The sequence below is a fragment of the Chiloscyllium punctatum genome, chromosome 13 (genome assembly GCF_047496795.1).
Source record: "Chiloscyllium punctatum isolate Juve2018m chromosome 13, sChiPun1.3, whole genome shotgun sequence".
NCBI lineage: Eukaryota > Metazoa > Chordata > Chondrichthyes > Orectolobiformes > Hemiscylliidae > Chiloscyllium > Chiloscyllium punctatum.
The window spans coordinates 101,340,175-101,358,325 of NC_092751.1; the positions used below are offsets into that span (position 1 = coordinate 101,340,175).

Consider the following 18,151-nt stretch of genomic DNA (forward strand, 5'->3'; position numbering starts at 1 on the left):
TACAGTTACAAACTTTAATAGACATTTGGACAGGTGCATGAATAGGAAAGGTTTTGAAGGATATGGGCCAAATGCAGACAAATAGGACTAGTTTAGTTGGTCAGTATGAAGGTGTTGGACCGAAGGGTCTGTTTCTGTGCTGTATGACTCTAAGGGCTGAAGAAATCAAGGCATGCAGCACCACTCAAATTTTTTGTGCGATTCCAAAGATCTTCAAAACCAATGAACCATTTTTCAGAAATGGGTCACTTAACTCTAATATTCACAGATGTTACTAGTCCTGCTGTGTTCCTCCAGCAATTTCTGTTTTTTGTTTCATACCTACAGCATCTGCAGTTCTTGGTTTTATTGGAAGCAGTAGTTGATTTGCAATGGCAATATCACTTGTAGCTTAACAGACAGAGGGCTTAGCAAGTTTCAAACAAATCATGACCTCCATCAGATCCCCTGATAAATGACACTGCACGACATAGCCAATGTGGAAGTTTTACATTCAGACCAAGTCCGTAGACAGAGTAAAGGAGCCTTCTAAATGTTGTTTCAATGGAACTTGAAAATGGATTGGTACTCTGCATTCCAGAGTTTGATCATGGAGAACTATCAGATGCAGTGTCAGTTCAGAGGCATTGCAGAGCTGGCTGTTAAAATAACAGCTGCCATTGGACAGGGCACATATAAGCGCCATTAAATGGCCAACAGACCAGGGGCATAACTACAGCAAGAAATCTGGCTACCCTATAAACATATTTCGAACATAGAACAGTACAGCACAGTACAGGCCCTTCTGCCCATGATGATGTGCCAAGTATTTATCTTAACCTAAGATCAATCTAACCGACACCCCCCTCAATTTACTGCTGTCCATGTGCTTGCCCAGCAGCCGCTTAAATGTCCCTAATGTATCTAACTCTACTACCACTGCTGGCAGTGCATTCCACTATTCTCTGCGTGAATCTACCTCTAACATCTCCCCATACCTGCCTCCAATCATCTTAAAATTATGACCCCTTGTAACAGCCATTTCTGCTCTGGGGAAAAGTCTCTGGCTATCTACTCTGTCTATGCCTCTCATTATCTTGTACACCTTTATCAAGGCACCTCTCTTCCTTCTCCTCTCCAGTGTGAAAAGCCCTTGTTCACTCAACCGCTCTTGATTAGCCATGCCCTCTAATCCAGGCAGCATCCTGGTAAATCTCCTCTGCACCCACGCCGAAGCATCTACATCCATCCTATAGTGAGGCGACCAGATCTGGACACAAAATTCCAAGTGTGGTCTAACCAGGGTTCGATAGAGCTGCAGCAAAACCTCGCAGAACTCTAACTCAATCCCCCGTTAATGAAAACCATACACCATATGCTTTCTTAACAACCCTATCAACTTGGGTGGCAACTTTGAGGGATCTATGGACATGGACTCCAAGATCCTGCTGTTCCTCCACACTGCCAAGAAACCGGTCTTTAACCCTGTATTCAGTATTCAAATTCGACCATCCAAAATTAATCACCTCATACTTTTCCAGGTTGAACTCCATCTGCCACTTCTCAGCCCAGCTCCGCATCCTGTCAACAGCCCTCGTCACTATCGACAACGTCACCGATATTTGTGTCATCGGCAAACTTACTAACCCGCCTTTCCACTTCTTCATCCAAGTCATTTGTAAAAACTACAAAGAGCAGGACCCAAGAACAGATTCCTGCGGGACACCATTGGTCACTGACCATAGGCAGAATACTTTCCGTCCACTACCACTGGCTGTCTTCTTTCAGCTAGCCAGTTTTGCATCCAGACAGCCAAATTTCCCTGTATCCCACACCTCCCAACTTTCTGAATGAGCCTGTGGGGAGCCTTATGAAATGTCTTACTGAAATCCATATACACCACATCCACTGCTCAACCTTCATCAACTTGTCTCATCACATCCTCAAAGAACTCAATAAGGCTTGAGAGGTATGACCTGTCCCTCTCAAAGCCATGCTGACTATCTTTAATCAAACTATTTTTTTCCAAATAGTCATAAATCCTATCTCTAGAATCCTTTCCAGTACCTTGCTTATCACAGACCTAAGACTGACTGGTCTATAAATTCCAGGATTTCCCTATTCCCTTTCTTGAACAGAGGAACATTTGCCTCCCTCCAATCATCTGGTACTACTCCCAGGGAGAATGAGGATGCAGAGATCAATGCCAGAAGTGCAGGAATCTTATTCCTCACTTCCTGTAGTAACCTTGGATATATCTGGTCCGGCCCTAGGGCCTTCTCCATCGTGATGCTTCCCAGAATTTCCAGCACATCCAATTCCTTAATATCGATCTGTTCAAGCCTATTAACCTGGTCCATAATGTTCGCACTATCAGCAAGGTCCCTCTCTCTAATGAATACTGAAGCTAAGAACTCATTTAAGGCCTCCCCTGCTCTTCAGACTCCAGGCACAAGTTCCCTCCACTATCCCTGATGAGCCCTACCCTCTCTCTAATCATTCGCTTATTCCTCACCTACATGTAAAATGCCTTTGGGTTTTCCCTAAACCTTCCCACCAAGGTTTTATTGTGCTCCTGCCTAGCTCTCTTCAGTCCATTTTTGAGTTCTTTCCTAGTTACCCTGTAATCCTCTAAAACTGTGCCAGATCCTTGCTTCCTTATTCCTTTTGACAAGAAACTCCTTTGCTCTTGTCATCCAAGGCTCCTTCACCTTACCATCCCTTGCCTGTCTCACTGGGACAAAGCTATCCAACATTTGCAACAAGTGCTCCTTTAACAGCCTCCACATTTCTGTTGTGCATTTCCTGTAGAACAACTGTTCTCAATTTATAATCTACAGCTCCTGTCTAATGGCAGTATTATTTCACCTCCCACAATTAGGTCCCTTCCTATACAGTCTGTTCCTATCCATCTCCATGGCTATGGAGAAGGTGAGGCAGTTGTGGTCACTGTCACCGAAATGCTCTCCCACAGAGAGATCTGACACATTGCCTAGCACCAAATCCAATATGGCCGCCCCCAGTCGGTCTATCTACATATTGAGTCAGGAATCCCTTCTGGACACACCTGACAAAATGGGATCCAGGCCATCTGCACTAAGGAGGACCCAATCAATATTGGGAAGTTGAAGTCACCCATAACAATAACTCTGTTTACATCTGCTCCTTTCCAAGATCTACTGCCCAATCTGTTCTTCCATCTCTTAAAATCATGAGGGGTTTGATAAGGTGAACGGCTGGTGTCTTTTCCATAGGGTGGGGGAATTTCAAGACTAGGGGGCATATTGTTAAGGTGAGAGGAGAAAGAGTCAAAAAGAACAAAGTGGTCCTTGGTGGAATGAACTTCCTGAGGAAGTGATGCACGCAGGTACAATTACAACGTTTAAAAGGTAAGTACATGAATAAGAAACGTTTGGAGGCATATGAACCAAGCACAGACAAGTGGGACTAGTTTATGGTCAGTATGGACTGCTTGCCCACTGAGACAGGCAAGGAATGGTAAGGTGAAGGAGCCTTGGATGACAAGAGCAGAGGAGTTTCTTGTCAAAAGGAATAGGGAAGCAAGGATCTGGCACAGTTTTAGAGGATTACAGGGTAACTAGGAAAGAACTCAAAAATGGACTGAAGAGAGCTAGGCAGGGGCACAATGGCTTCAGGGCTGTCCCTAACCAAAGCAGGAATTGCTGGAGAAACTCAGCAGGTCTGTCAGCATCTGTAGACAGAGAGTGAAACAGAGTTAATGATCCAAATGCAGTGACCATTCTTCAGAGCTGATAGTAGCTAGGAAAGTGTGGTATATATGCTGAAGACAGAGCATGGGGGGGGGGGGGGGGAAGGAGTGTGTGGATAGACAGAGAGGGAACATGGAGAGGGAGGGTGACAGTTCCGCAGACAAAGGGAGGTAAATGAGTGAGCGAAAGAGAAAAGCTGTTCGTGTGAACCCTAAGTAGGTGAAAATGGATAGGCTGTTCTGGAAGCAGTTCATGTCATGACAGGGTCTGGGAATACAGGGGTTGGTAAAAGGACACAGAAGGTGTTCAGGCCCTAAAATTACTGAACATGATACTGAGTCCTGAAGGCTGCAGAATCCCCAAAGCGGAAAACGAAATGCTGTTCTTCCAGCTTTTATTCACTGGAACACTGTAGCATGACCGAGACAGAGATGTCGGCCTGGGAACACAGGGGTGTATTGAACTGACAGGCAACTGGAAGCTTGGGGTCATTTTTACAGACAGAACATAGGTGTTCCACAAAGTCCATCACCCAGCCTGCATGTCTTCCCTCCAATGTCGAGGAGACCATGCTGTGAACACACAGGGTTAAGTCCCTCCTTCTCTCAGAATCACCAACCTCTCAATACAAACCAGGCAAACAAAAAGCAAGGGGAAAAGTTAGGTTAAAAAGCAGAGAGAGACAAGAGACTGATTATAAAAAGATAACTCATACCACAGGAAGCAGCCAATCAGCCCATCATATCCCTGCTGTCCAATCGAGTCATCTCATCCAATCTCCCAACTTGCAATTTCTGGAAACTTCTACCCTCTGGTTAGTAATCTACTCACTCAGGGGAACAGCCCTTTTCTGTCCAACTCCAGCTGGACCCCCTGATAACTGTACACCTATAAATTACATCCCTTCAGCTCCCTCTGTTGGGAAAGTAATAACTCCATCCAATTTTCCCTCCCATCTAAAAGTCTCTGGGTCCTGTAAAACAACGCACGATCTCGACAAACCAACCACGGTCGCCTACCGGCTGAACCCTTCGCCCGTTTGTTAAACCAGAATGGCCCATTACACGAGGCGGCCTTTCACGAGATGGCATGCACAGGGAACGAGGTTGCCAAGCAACAGCTTACCGATCTGCAGTGGATCCTTGACAGCCCGCACTCTGAAGAGTTGCTCCCCTCGCTGGAACTCATCGGCACTGCCATTGGCCAAGCAGGAGTATAACCTGAGGGGAAGGCGAGAGAGACGCATGGTGAGAGAAAACAAAACTGCTGCACAGGGAAGGAAGGAACTCATTGGAAAAATAAGTGGCACAGAATGATGTGGAACCAGCCGCACAGAAAGAGGCAAATGAATCCAGGTCTGGTGTTTACGCTGATACATGAGCCACCTCATGTCTTGCTCTATCGCACCAGATTTGTGTGACCTTCTAGTCCTTTCTCCCTCATGTGCACATCCAGCTTTCCCTTGAAGAGATCAAGGTTATGGGGACGCGATGCTCTAGTGATATTATCGCTGGACTGTTAATCCAAAGACTCAGGTAATGTTCTGGGGACCTGGGTTCGAATCCCGCCATGACAGATGGCGAAACTTGAATTCAATATTAAAAAAATCTGGAATTAAGAGTCTAATGATGACCACGAAACCTGAGGAAATAATGCATGCAGGTACAATTACAAAGTTTAAAAGGTAAGTACATGGCAGGAAAAACTCATTCTGATTCACGAGTGTGCAATAGGGAAAGAAACTGCCATCCTGATCTGGTCTGGCCTACACGTGACTCCAGACCCAAAGCAGTGGTTGACACTTAACTCCCCTCTGGGCAATAAATGCTAGCCTCACCAACTACGCTCACATCCCGTGAATGAATAATTTTTTTAAAAATCACCCTAGGTAGTAGAAGGTTCCAGAATGTCATTACTCTCTTGGGTAAAGAGAGCTTCTACTGATTTCCTCACTGGAAATAATAGTGACCACTGAATTTATCCAGTCCCTGGATATGTACTTCCCCACTTGTGGAATCACCTTCACATATGGCCTTTATCTGCATCATGTGGCCCAGCAGCAGGAGATGGTGATTGAAGCCTAAGAGACTGCTGCGCCTGTGACACAGAACACTGCTTTATCACATGACAAGTATTCTCAAAATTTCCATCACCAGCTCCAAATTTTAAAATGGGTCAGTGAGAGGACATTTGTCGTATCCGATGTAATTTCCAATCAATTCTGTGAAAATGTTGTGGCACAATCCAAACGAGGTAGTAATGGACTCGGTGCTGCAAAGCCAACAGTTCAGGATTCTTTATGATACCAAAGCAACCGAACCCATCAAACCCAAGGTGCTCATAAGTTCTTCCTACAAATTAAACATTTCTCTGGTGATTGTGTTGTTTCCCGCCCAGAGGTCTTCCATTTCCAGACTTTTACTGCCAATTCTATGATTAAAAACACAAAAATTAGGCGTAGGAGTAGGCCGTTCGGTCCTTCAATTTGCTCCACCATTCAGCACGCTCATGGCTGACCGTTCAACTCAGTCAGGCAAAAGTGAGGACTGCAGATGCTGGAAATCAGAGTCTAGGTTAGAGTGGTGCTGGAAAAGCACAGCAGGTCAGGCAGCACCCGATGAGCAGGAAAATCGATGTTTTGGGCCAGAGCCCTTCATCGGGAATCAACTCAGTCCCCATTCCTGTTTACTCCTCACACCTTTCAATCCCTTTCGCCCCAAGAACTATAGCTAACTCCTTGAAAACATTCAGTATTTTTGCCTCAACGTCTTTCTGACACCACACGATCACCACTCTCTGGGTGAATGAACTTCTCATCTCTGTCATAAATGGTCTACCCCGTATCCTTAAACTGTAACCCCAATTCGGGACTCCCCAGCTTCCTGGATGCTCCATCTCCAGTCCTGTCGGAAAGTTACAACTTTCTTTGAGATCCCCACCCATTCTTCTAATCTCCAGGGAATATAGTCCTGACCAATCCAGTCTCTCTTCCTAGGTCAACCCTGCCATCCCAGGAATCAACCTACTCTCAATGGCAAGCAGCGGAAAGCCATGAACAACATTGTAACGTGGCACATATTATTCCTTTCTGGGCTATAAATAACTACAGAAAGTTGTGTGCACAGCTCAGACCATCACGCAAGCCAAGCTCGCATCTACAGACTCCATCTACACTCATTGCCACAGAGAGACAGCCAAAAGACCCCTTCCACTCCAGTTACTCTCTCTTCCATCAGGCAGAAGATACATTGGCTTAAACAGACACACAGACACACCAAAAGGTTCAAGAACAGCTTCTTCCCCTTTGTTATTAGACTGCTAAATAGACCTCTCTAATCTCAAATTAATATTGATCTTGCTTTGTGCACCTGCTGTGTTTGCCTTGCTCTGTCTAAGCCCCCTGTATGTCTTGTTTGCTACAATCTGCCTGTACAGCACGCAAAACAAAACCTCTCTCTGTATTTAGGTACACGTGACTACAATAAATGAAATCAACTCAAACTGGAATGGAAGTTGGACACTGCTATATTGCTGGAAAACCTGGATGGGTTTACCGTCTGGAAAAAAAGTCACAAGGTGAACATTTTTAACTGAGCAAGACAAAGTTGCTTTGCGAAGCAATGATGGGACAGTACGAGACAAGCGTGGCACCAAGAGTATTTGAGTTAAGGAAAAACTGCTTGATGCTGCCTTTGGATTGGTTGAACAGCAGCATGCTACAGTTCTAAAGGGTGCAGAGCAACCAGAGATATCTGGAGCTGGCTACGTTGTTAGATTAAAATCAATTTAAACGGGAAAAGGCAGAGGTCACTCGATCAACTCTCAAAGTGAAGAATAACTAACATCTTAAAGATGATCTGTACCAAAAATCAACATGAACTGGAAAAGGTGATCTAAACTTTTGCTCTTCAGAACTTTTCTTCAAAATCTACACTTTTATTTCCACCTTTAATAATAATTGTCAGACTGCCTGTCTAAATCGTAAACAAGTGTGCACATGTATTTGGGCTGGGTATTTTTTAAAAGGTAACGGGTTTAAGGAGGACAGGTGATTATGAATCTTTTCTTTTCTCTGCTTTTGGTGTAAAGTTAAATTTGTCACAATCAACAGAATTATTTGATGTCAATGATGCAACTTGGCGTGAATTACCTTTGTCCTGAACAGCAGGCAAGCTGGCAAACTGGTCACCTCGATGCTCTCATTTATACATTTGGTGACAGTTTGTGGAAAAAAGGTGGGGCTTGATTATTCTTTTTAGTTCAGTTGCGAAGAGCTGCAGAGTACAAATTAGCAGCTGAGCCATGTTCATTCATGACCGATAAATGTTGCTGTAATACAGGTTTTATTAACGTGCTGGAAAAGCACAGCCAGTCAGGCAACATCACAATCCTGACGAAGGGTGTTTGCCCGAAACGTCAATTCTCCTGCTCCTCGGATGCTGCCTGACCTGCCGTGTTTTTCCAGCACCACACTGATCTCCAGCATCTGCAGTCCTCACTTTCTCCTAGGTTTTATTAATGGGTTATCGTGGGTCCAGAAACAGAGTGTGCAAGTGAAAACTACGATGTGCAATAGAGATCCAAAGCTCTGCAGGTTAGGTGAATTGGTCACACTAAATTGCCCATAGTGTTCAGAGATGTGTGGGTCTGCTGCATTAGTCAGGGGTAAATGTAGAGTGGTAAGGGAATGGGTCTTGGTGGGTTACTCTTCAGAGGGTTGGTGTGAACTTGTTGGGCCAAATGGCCTGTTTCCACACAGTAGGGATTCTATGATATGATTTCATCCACATGGTATTACATTATCATGGCAGATCCAACCTTGTGCCTGGGCCAAGTCCACTTTGACCTACAGCTACAATGAGATTCCCTACTCAGTCCGACACAGTCCATGGGAATGGGTCAAAGCAAATTTAGGGCATTGACACTAACACTCAAGAACCACAATGCCAGCTGTCAGCGACAATTTGTCAACAGGAGTTGTCATGCATTGCATAAATCTGAACAGCTACTCCTTAAGAAAGGCCTGAAGATATGGAGGGCAATGGTGCACCATACACCATCAATCGCAATTGGAAATGGTCAGAATCTGAGCTACTCATGAACATCTCAAACACAGTGAAGATGCCCCTACCTCTGGGCCAGGAGGCCCAGGTTCAAGTCCAGAGGTGCACAATGACACCTCTGAAAGGGTAACGCTGCACCTTATACCATCAATCGCAATTGGAAATGATCTCAGGAAGGAACTTTGAACATGGAACATCTCTTAATCTGCCTTGGTTTCTTCCACGTGCAGGATGTACTGTACTGTTTAGTTAAACATTGATTAGTCACTGATTTACCATGTCTGCTGGATGCCATTTAATCAGTCCAAAAGGTTGTCAAGTTGTTCATTGCAAGAGAGAGAACAACTTGGTGTTCTGCAAACAACTACATAACAAAAGTAATATCCCATTATTGACGTGCACGGCAGTGAATGAAACAAGGTGGAAATGTTGGGCTGGAAAATGTTGGTATGTTCTTTAATGCAGACCAATGGTGAGACTGCGATGGCAGGCCAAGCACATTGCTGGACTCCATACTATGTTTCCTGACGTGGCATCTCAGCTCAAACACAGTAGTAGTGCCCCTACCTCTGGATCAGGAGGCCTGAATTCAATCCCAACCTGCTCCAGAGGTGCGCAATGACATCTTTGAAAGGGATGAATCTCCAAGCTAAATAATTTTATCAGGGTTAAGCACAAAAAAAAGGGGGAAAGGTCTGGGAACAACTCAGTGAAAGCTTGCTCAAACTATCAGTGCAGGATGTGACTCAACAGAGAGAGGCTAAGGTCAAATACAATTGAGCAAGTTCCTGAAAGTAACCACAAACATTGAGAAAGTATTCATATTGTCTGTGCTTAGATATTGCATTGACTTAATTTCAGCCATTGAGCTACAAGGAAAGGCCAGTGATACACAGACCAGAGACATCTGACCATAAGCTGTTTAGCCAACTGTTGACATTCTTCAACACCAAGGACATCTCAATCTCCTCAGTAACATCAACACTTACATTTCTAAAATAACTGCATCAGAATCTACCTAACTTCATGAAAGATAAAAAACACACAACAGGGAAAGTAGATAAAACAAGCCCCTTGGTCACTGAGGAAATAACCTACCCTGAAGTGATGAAAAACTTGCAAAGTGTATTATAGTAACTCACTGATCTTGCCTAATCACGCTGGAGGTTACACCAGAACAGTCCATTCTCTACATGGCCTAACCAATATTCATTACTCAACCATCACCAAATTACTGTTTGTAGCTGCAACTGGCCCATAGGAAGATGGATGTGGTTGTTGGAGGTCAGTCACCTCAGCTCTAGGGCATCTCTGCAGGAGTTGGCCAAACATCTTCAGTTGCTTCACCAATGACCTTCCCTCTACCATAAAGGGCAGATATGGGAACATTTGCCAATAAATGCAGAGTGTTCAGAACCATTCACCACTCCTCACTTACAGCAGCAGTCAGTGTTCAAATGCAACAAGATCTGGACAATGTCCAGGCTTGGGCTGTAAAGTGGCAGGTAACATTCACCCCACACAAATTCAGACAATGACTATCACCAACAAGCGAGAATCTAACCACCGCCAGTTGACATTCAGTGGTGTTACCATCTTTTAAACCCCACTATCAACACCCTGGATATTTCCATTGACCAGAAAGGACCTGTACTCATTGCATAAACACAGTGGCTACAACAGCAGGTCAGAGGTTAGGAACCCTGCTCACTTTCTGACTCCCCAAAGTCTGTCCACCATCTACAAGGCACAAGTCAGGAGCATGATGGAATATTCCTCACTTGCCTGGATGAGTGCAGTTCCAACAACACTCAAGAAGCTTGACATTATCCAGGACAAAGCTGTTGACTGACACCAGATCCACTTCCTCCACCATTGACTATTAGTACACACTGTTACTACTATCTAAAGAGATACATTGCAAAATCTCACCAGAGCTCCTTAGCACTTTCCAAACCCATGACTACCTCCATCTAGAAGGACCAGGGTAGCAGATACATGGGCACAAGACCATCTACAAGTTTCCCTCCAAGTAAATCACCATTCAGACTAGGAAATGCATCGCATTCCTTCTTGTGTCACTGGGTCAAAATTTGGGTATTCCCTCCCTAACAATATTGTGGTTCTACCTTCACCAAATGGACTGCAACAGTTCAAGAAGGCAGCTCAACATTACCTTCTCCTGGGAAACTAGGGATGGATTATAAGTACAGGTCTAGCCAGCACTAGCCACATGAGTGAATGAGAGAAAGGTAGTCAGCTGTTTCATTGTTGCTTGCGAATTTTTTGCTTTCCTGTAGCAAGGGACCTTCGTATTTGCAAGAATTAAACCAGTCATTTGCACTTAATGGATGGTAAGTTTGCTCACTGAGCTGAAAGATTCTTTATCAGACGTTTCGTCATCATACTCGATAACATCATCAGTGAGCCTCCGGTGAAGCACTGGTGTTAGTCCCCGCTTTCTATTTACGTGTTTAGGTTTCCTTGGGTTGGAGATGTCACTTCCTATGGTGATGACATCTCAGAATTTGTATTTCAAATGACTGTGACTGCAGTTGAAATAGAGACACAATAACACATTAAATGAAGACCAATTTGCCTTTCAGGGGGACACTTATCCAAACCATACCATTTAAATAGCAGGTTGTGAATAAAGGTCATCAATCTGATTCAGTAACTGTTTCCCTTTCCACTGACCCTGCAGCATGTTTGCAGTATTTTAAAAAGAGTCCGAGGGGAGTTAGGTAGAAGAAAATTGAAGAATTGAAATTGCCTCTCTAAACCTCTCCTTGCTTCTTAAAGTCAGCCTCTTAGGGTCAAAGTCGGAAGTCACATGACACCAGGTTATGGAATCTGGATGGGTCTTTGGAGGGTCGGTGTGGACTCAATGGGTTGAATGGCCTACTTCCACACTGTAGAGACTCTATGGAAAAAAAAGAGTGGAGATGCTGTTTCCTATGGTTTGAGAGCACAGGTCTAGAAGCTACAGTCTCATGGTAATGGGCTGGCTGACCATTCGCCCTTCTCAAGGACAATTAGGAATGGGCAATAAACCCAGGCCTAGCCAGCCATGCTGCTAATGAACAAATTAATAAAAGAAAGCAAAATTAGCAGCAAGACATGGCGATATATCTGCAGATGCAAATCTTTTGAATTCTGCACCCGAGAGAATGGTCAGTCCAAAGTTTGTGCGAAGATTTGTAGCTCGGGTGCTCGTTGTTGTGGTTCTGTTCGCCGAGCTGGGAATTTGTGTTGCAGACGTTTCGTCCCCTGTCTAGGTGACATCCTCAGTGCTTGGGAACCTCCAGTGAAGCGCTTCTGTGATGTTTCCTCCGGCATTGATAGTGGTTTGTCTCTGCTGCTTCTAGTTGTCAGTTCCAGCTGTCCGCTGCAGTGGCCGGTATATTGGGTCCAGGTCGATGTGTTTGTTGATAGAATCTGTGGATGAGTGCCATGCCTCTAGGAATTCCCTGGCTGTTCTCTGTTTGGCTTGCCCTATAATAGTAGTGTTGTCCCAGTTGAACTCATGTTTCTTGTCAACCACATGTGTGCCTCCTAAGGATAGCTGGTCCTGTCGTTTCATGGCTAGCTGGTGTCAGTCATTGAGTGTATTCAGCGAGGAGATCAATCGATTGCCTTAGTGCTCAAAAATCCAAGGATGTGGGGAGTAGGCAAGAAAGTGGAGTAGAGCCAGCAGTTCAATACAATACAACAGGCCAGTTCCTATTTCTATATCTCTACCGTTTCTACACACAAGCAGTCTGAGGTTTTCAGATTGTTAGGCTAGAGGTGGCCAAACACATCAGTTATCGCTCAAGATGGTCAACAGACCTGTTGGCCCAACCCATCCATGCCAACTAAGATTCCCAAATTAAACTAGTCCCAGTTTCCCCATATCCCTCTAAACCTTCCCTAAACATGTACCTGTCCAAAAGTCTTTTTTTTTAATTCATTCACAGGATGAGGGTGTCGCTGACTAGGCCAGAATGTATGGCCCATCCCTAATTGCCCCAGAAGAAACAAGTACATTGCTGCAGGGCTGGTGTCACATGTAGTCTCTCCCTCCCTCTTTCCCTCCCTCCCCCACCAGTCCCTCTCCCTTCCTCTTTCCCTCCCTCCCCTTTTCCGCCCCTCAGTCCCTCGCCCTCTCTCCTTCCCTCCTTCACCCCCAGCCCACCTAACTCCCTCGTTCCCTCCCTCCTTCCCTCACTCCCCCCAGTCCCTCTTTCCCTCCCTCCTTCCCTCACTCCCCCCAGCCCCCCTCCTTCCCTCCCTCCTAGGCCCCCTCCCACCCCCCAGTCACCCTCCCTCCCTCCCCCCAAGTCCCCCTCCCTCCTCAGTCCCTCTCCCTCCCTCCCGAGACCCTCTCCCTCCCTCTCTCCCTCCCTCCCCCCCACCGAGACCCTCGCCCTCTCTCTCTCTCTCTCTCTCCCTCCCTCCCCCTCCCTCTCTCCCTCCCCGCCCCACCGAGACCCTCGCCCTCTCTCTCTCTCTCTCTCTCTCTCTCCCTCACTCCCCCTCCCTCTCTCCCTCCCCGCCCCCCCGAGACTCTCGCCCTCCCTCTCTCCCTCCCCGCCCCCCCGTGACCCTCGCCCTCCCTCTCTCCTCCCCGCCCCCCCCGAGACTCTCGCCCTCCCTCTCTCCCTCCCCGCCCCCCCCGAGACTCTCGCCCTCCCTCTCTCCCTCCCCGCCCCCCCGAGACCCTCGCCCTCCCTCTCTCCCTCCCCGCCCCCCCGAGACCCTCGCCCTCCCTCTCTCCCTCCCCGCCCCCCCCGAGACCCTCGCCCTCCTTCTCTCTCTCCCCGCCCCCCCGAGACCCTCGCCCTCCCTCCCCGCCCCCCCGAGACCCTCGCCCTCCCTCTCTCCCTCCCTCCCTCCCCCCGAGTCCCTCTGCCTCCCTCCCCCCCGAGTCCCTCTGCCTCCCTCTCCCCCTTCCCCCCCTTCCCCCTCCTCCCCCTTCCCCCCTCCTCCCCCTCCCTCCCCCCCTTCCCCCTTCCCCCTCCCCTCTCTCCCCCTCTCCCTCTCCCCCCCCTTCCCCCCTCTCCCCCTTCCCCCCCTCCCCCCCTCCCTCTCCCCCCCTCTCCCCTCCCCCTTCCCCCCCTTCCCCCCTCTCCCCCTTCCCCCTCCCCTCTCTCCCCCTCTCCCTCTCCCCCCCTTCCCCCCTCTCCCCCTTCCCCCCCTCCCCCCCTCCCTCTCCCCCCCTCTCCCCTCCCCCTTCCCCCCCTTCCCCCCTCTCCCCCTTCCCCCCTCCCTCTCCCCCCCCTCTCCCCTCCCCCTTCCCCCCCTTCCCCCCTCTCCCCCTTCCCCCCCTCCCCCCCCCTTCCCCCCTCCCCCCTCTCCCCCTTCCCCCCCTCCCCCCCCTCTCCCCCCCCTTCCCCCCACTTCCCCCTTCCCCCCTCCCTCTCCCCCCCCTTCCCCCCTCCCCCCACTTCCCCCTTCCCCCCTCCCTCTCCCCCCCCTTCCCCCTTCCCCCCTCCCTCTCCCCCCCCTTCCCCCCTCCCCCCACTTCCCACTTCCCCCCTCCCTCTCCCCCCCCTTCCCCCCTCCCCCCACTTCCCCCTTCCCCCCTCCCTCTCCCCCCCCTTCCCCCCCTCCCCCCACTTCCCCCTTCCCCCTCCCCCCACTTCCCCCTTCCCCCCTCCCTCTCCCCCCCCTTCCCCCCTCCCCCCACTTCCCCCTTCCCCCCTCCCTCTCCCCCCCCTTCCCCCCTCCCCCCACTTCCCCCTTCCCCTACTTCCCCCCTCTCCCCCTTCCCCCCCCCTCTCCCCCCTCCCTCTCCCCCCCTTCCCCCCTCCCCCCACTTCCCCCCTCTCCCCCTTCCCCCCCTCCCCCCTCCCTCCACTTCCCCCTTCCCCCCCTCTCCCCCTTCCCCCCCTCCCTCTCCCCCCCTTCCCCCCCTCCCTCCACTTCCCCCTTCCCCCCCTCTCCCCCTTCCCCCCCTCCCTCTCCCCCCCTTCCCCCCCTCCCTCTCCCCCCCTTCCCCCCTCCCCCACTTCCCCCTTCCCCCCCCTCCCTCTCCCCCCCCCCTTCCCCCCTCCCCCCACTTCCCCCCTCTCCCCCTTCCCCCCTCCCCCCACTTCCCCCTTCCCCCCCACCTCTCCCCCCTCCCTCTCCCCCCCTTCCCCCCTCCCCCCCACTTCCCCCCTCCCCCCACTTCCCCCCTCCCCCCCTCCCCCCTCCCTCCCTCTCCCCCCTCCCTCTCCCCCCCTTCCCCCCTCCCCCCACTTCCCCCTTCCCCCCTCTCCCCCTTCCCCCCTCCCTCTCCCCCCCTTCCCCCCCTCCCTCTCCCCCCTTCCCCCCTCCCCCCACTTCCCCCTTCCCCCCTTCCCCCCCCTCCCTCTCCCCCCCCCTTCCCCCCTCCCCCCACTTCCCCCCTCTCCCCCTTCCCCCCTCCCCCCACTTCCCCCCTCTCCCCCCACTTCCCCCTCTCCCCCCACTTCCCCCTTCCCCCACTTCCCCCTCTCCCCCTTCCCTCTCCCCCTTCCCTCTCTCCCCCCTTCCCCCACTTCCCCCCCTCTCCCCCTTCCCTCTCTCCCCCCTTCCCCCACTTCCCCCCTCTCCCCCCTTCCCCCCTCTCCCCCCCTTCCCCCCTCTCCCCCCCTTCCCCCCTCTCCCCCCTCTCCCCCCACTTCCCCCTTCCCCCCACTTCCCCCCTTCCCTCTCTCTTCCCTCTCTCCCCCCTTCCCCCCTCTCCCCCCCTCTCCCCCCCTTCCCCCCTCTCCCCCCTCTCCCCCCCTTCCCCCTCTCCCCCTCTCCCCCTCCCCCCTTCCCCCCACTTCCCCCTACTTCCCCCACTTCCCCCCTCTCCCCCTTCCCCCTCTCTCCCCCCTTCCCCCCTCTCTCCCCCCTTCCCCCCTCTCCCCCCCTTCCCCCCTCCCCCCCACTTCCCCCTCTCCCCCCTTCCCCCCTCTCCCCCCCTTCCCCCCTCTCCCCCCCTCTCCCCCCCCTTCCCCCCTTCCCCCCTCTCCCCACTTCCCCCTTCCCCCCTCTCCCCACTTCCCCCACTTCCCCCCTCTCCCCCTTCCCCCTCTCTCCCCCCCCTCTCCCCCTTCCCCCTCTCCCCCCTCTCTCCCCCCCCCTCTCCCCACTTCCCCCACTTCCCCCCTCTCCCCCTTCCCCCTCTCTCCCCCCCTCTCCCCCTTCCCCCTCTCCCCCCTCTCTCCCCCCTTCCCCCCTCCTCTCCCCCCTTCCCCCCTCTCCCCCCTTCCCTCTCTCCCCCCTCTCTCCCCCCTTCCCCCCTCTCCCCCCCTTCCCCCCTCTCCCCCCTCTCCCCCCCTCTCCCCCTTCCCCCCACTTCCCCCTTCCCCCCCTCTCCCCCTTCCCCCCACTTCCCCCTTCCCCCCACTTCCCCCCTCTCCCCCTTCCCCCTCTCCCCCCTCTCTCCCCCCTTCCCCCCTCTCCCCCTTCCCCCTCTCTCCCCCCTTCCCCCCTCTCCCTCTCCCCCCTCTCTCCCCCTTCCCCCTCTCCCCCCTCTCTCCCCCCCTCTCTCCCCCCTTCCCCCCCTCCTCTCCCCCCTTCCCCCCTCTCCCCCTTCCCCCTCTCCCCCCACTTCCCCCCTCTCCCCCTTCCCTCTCTCCCCCCTTCCCCCCTCTCCCCCCCTTCCCCCCTCTCCCCCCACTTCCCCCTTCCCCCCACTTCCCCCACTTCCCCCTTCCCCCACTCCCCCCCTCTCCCCCCCTTCCCCCCTCTCCCCACTTCCCCCTTCCCCCCTCCCCCCACTTCCCCCTTCCCCCCACTTCCCCCTCTCCCCCCTCTCTCCCCCCTTCCCCCCTCTCCCCCTTCCCCCTCTCTCCCCCCTTCCCCCCTCTCCCCCCCTCTCCCCCTTCCCCCCCTCCCCCCACTTCCCCCTTCCCCCACTTCCCCCACTTCCCCCCTCTCCCCCTTCCCCCTCTCCCCCCTCTCCCCTTCCCCCTCTCTCCCCCCTTCCCCCCTCTCCCCCCTCTCCCCCTTCCTCCTCTCCCCCCTCTCTCCCCCCTTCCCCCCTCTCCCCCCTTCCCCCCCTCCCCCCTCTCTCCCCCCTTCCCCCCTCTCCCCCCTTCCCCCTCTCTCCCCCCTTCCCCCCTCTCCCCCCTCTCCCCCCTTCCCCCCTCTCTCCCCCTTCCCCCTCTCTCCCCCCTTCCCCCCTCTCCCCCTCTCCCCCCCTTCCCCCCCTCTCTCCCCCTTCCCCCTCTCCCCCTTCCCCCCTCCCCCCACTTCCCCCTTCCCCCCACTTCCCCCTTCCCCCCACTTCCCCCACTTCCCCCCTCTCCCCCCTCTCCCCCTTCCCCCCTCTCCCCCCTTCCCCCCTCTCCCCCCTTCCCCCTCTCCCCCCCCTTCCCCCCCCTCCCCCCCCCTCTCCCCCCTTCCCCCCTCTCCCCCCTTCCCCCCCCTCCCCCCTTCCCCCTCTCCCCCCCCTTCCCCCCCCTCTCCCCCCTCTCCCCCCTTCCCCCCCCCTCACCCCTTCCCCCCCTCCCCCCCCCTCACCCCTTCCCCCCCTTCCCCCCCCTCACCCCCCTTCCCCCCCCTCTCCCCCCTCTCCCCCCCCTCTCCCCCTCTCCCCCCTTCCCCCCTCTCTCTCCCCCCTCTCCCCCTCTCCCCCCTTCCCCCCTCTCTCTCCCCCCTTCCCCCCTCTCCCCCCCCTCTCCCCCCTCTCCCCCCTCTCCCCCTCTCCCCCTTCCCCCTCTCTCTCCCCCCTTCCCCCCTCTCTCTCCCCCCTTCCCCCCTCTCCCCCCTTCCCCCCTCCCTCTCCCCCCTCTCCCCCTCTCCCCCCTTCCCCCCCTCTCCCCCCTTCCCCCCTCTCCCCCCCTTCCCCCCCCTTTCCCCCCCTCTCCCCCCCTTCCCCCCTCTCCCCCCTTCCCCCCTCTCCCCCCCTTCCCCCCCCTCTCCCCCCCTTCCCCCCTCTCCCCCCCTCCCCCCCTTCCCCCCTCTCCCCCCTTCCCCCACTTCCCCCCTCTCCCCCCTTCCCCCCCCTTTCCCCCCCTCTCCCCCCCTTCCCCCCTCTCCCCCCTTCCCCCACTTCCCCCACTTCCCCCCCTTCCCCCCTCTCCCCCCTTCCCCCACTTCCCCCCTCCCCCCACCAGTACCACCCCCCGCCTTCCCTTCCCCCCCCAGTACCACCCCCCGCCTTCCCCTTCCCCCACCAGTAACCGCCCCCAACTCCCTCCCCCCTTCCCCTCCCAGTAACCCCCTCCCCCCTTCCCCCCAACTCCCTCCCCCCTTCCCCCCCACCAGTAACCCCCTCCCCCCTTCCCCCCCAACTCCCTCCCGCCTTCCCCCCACCAGTAACCCCCCCCAACTCCCTCCCCCCCAGTAATCCCCCCAACTCCCTCCCCCCCCAGTAACCCCCCCAACTCCCTCCCCCCCCAGTAACCCCCAACTCCCTCCCCCCTTCCCCCCCCC

At 53.4% G+C, this 18,151-nt stretch overlaps 1 protein-coding gene across 5 annotated transcripts in view; it reads right to left on the reverse strand.

Moving 5' to 3' along the window:
- Positions 1–18,151, reverse strand: part of zswim8 (zinc finger, SWIM-type containing 8) — a 199,969-nt gene that overhangs the window by 120,756 nt on the left and 61,062 nt on the right. For all 5 annotated transcript variants that reach the window (XM_072583458.1, XM_072583456.1, XM_072583455.1 and 2 more), the window contains exon 4: positions 4,836–4,930. In XM_072583458.1, the coding sequence (XP_072439559.1) occupies positions 4,836–4,930 (95 nt within the window). The remainder of the gene's footprint in view (positions 1–4,835; positions 4,931–18,151) is intronic.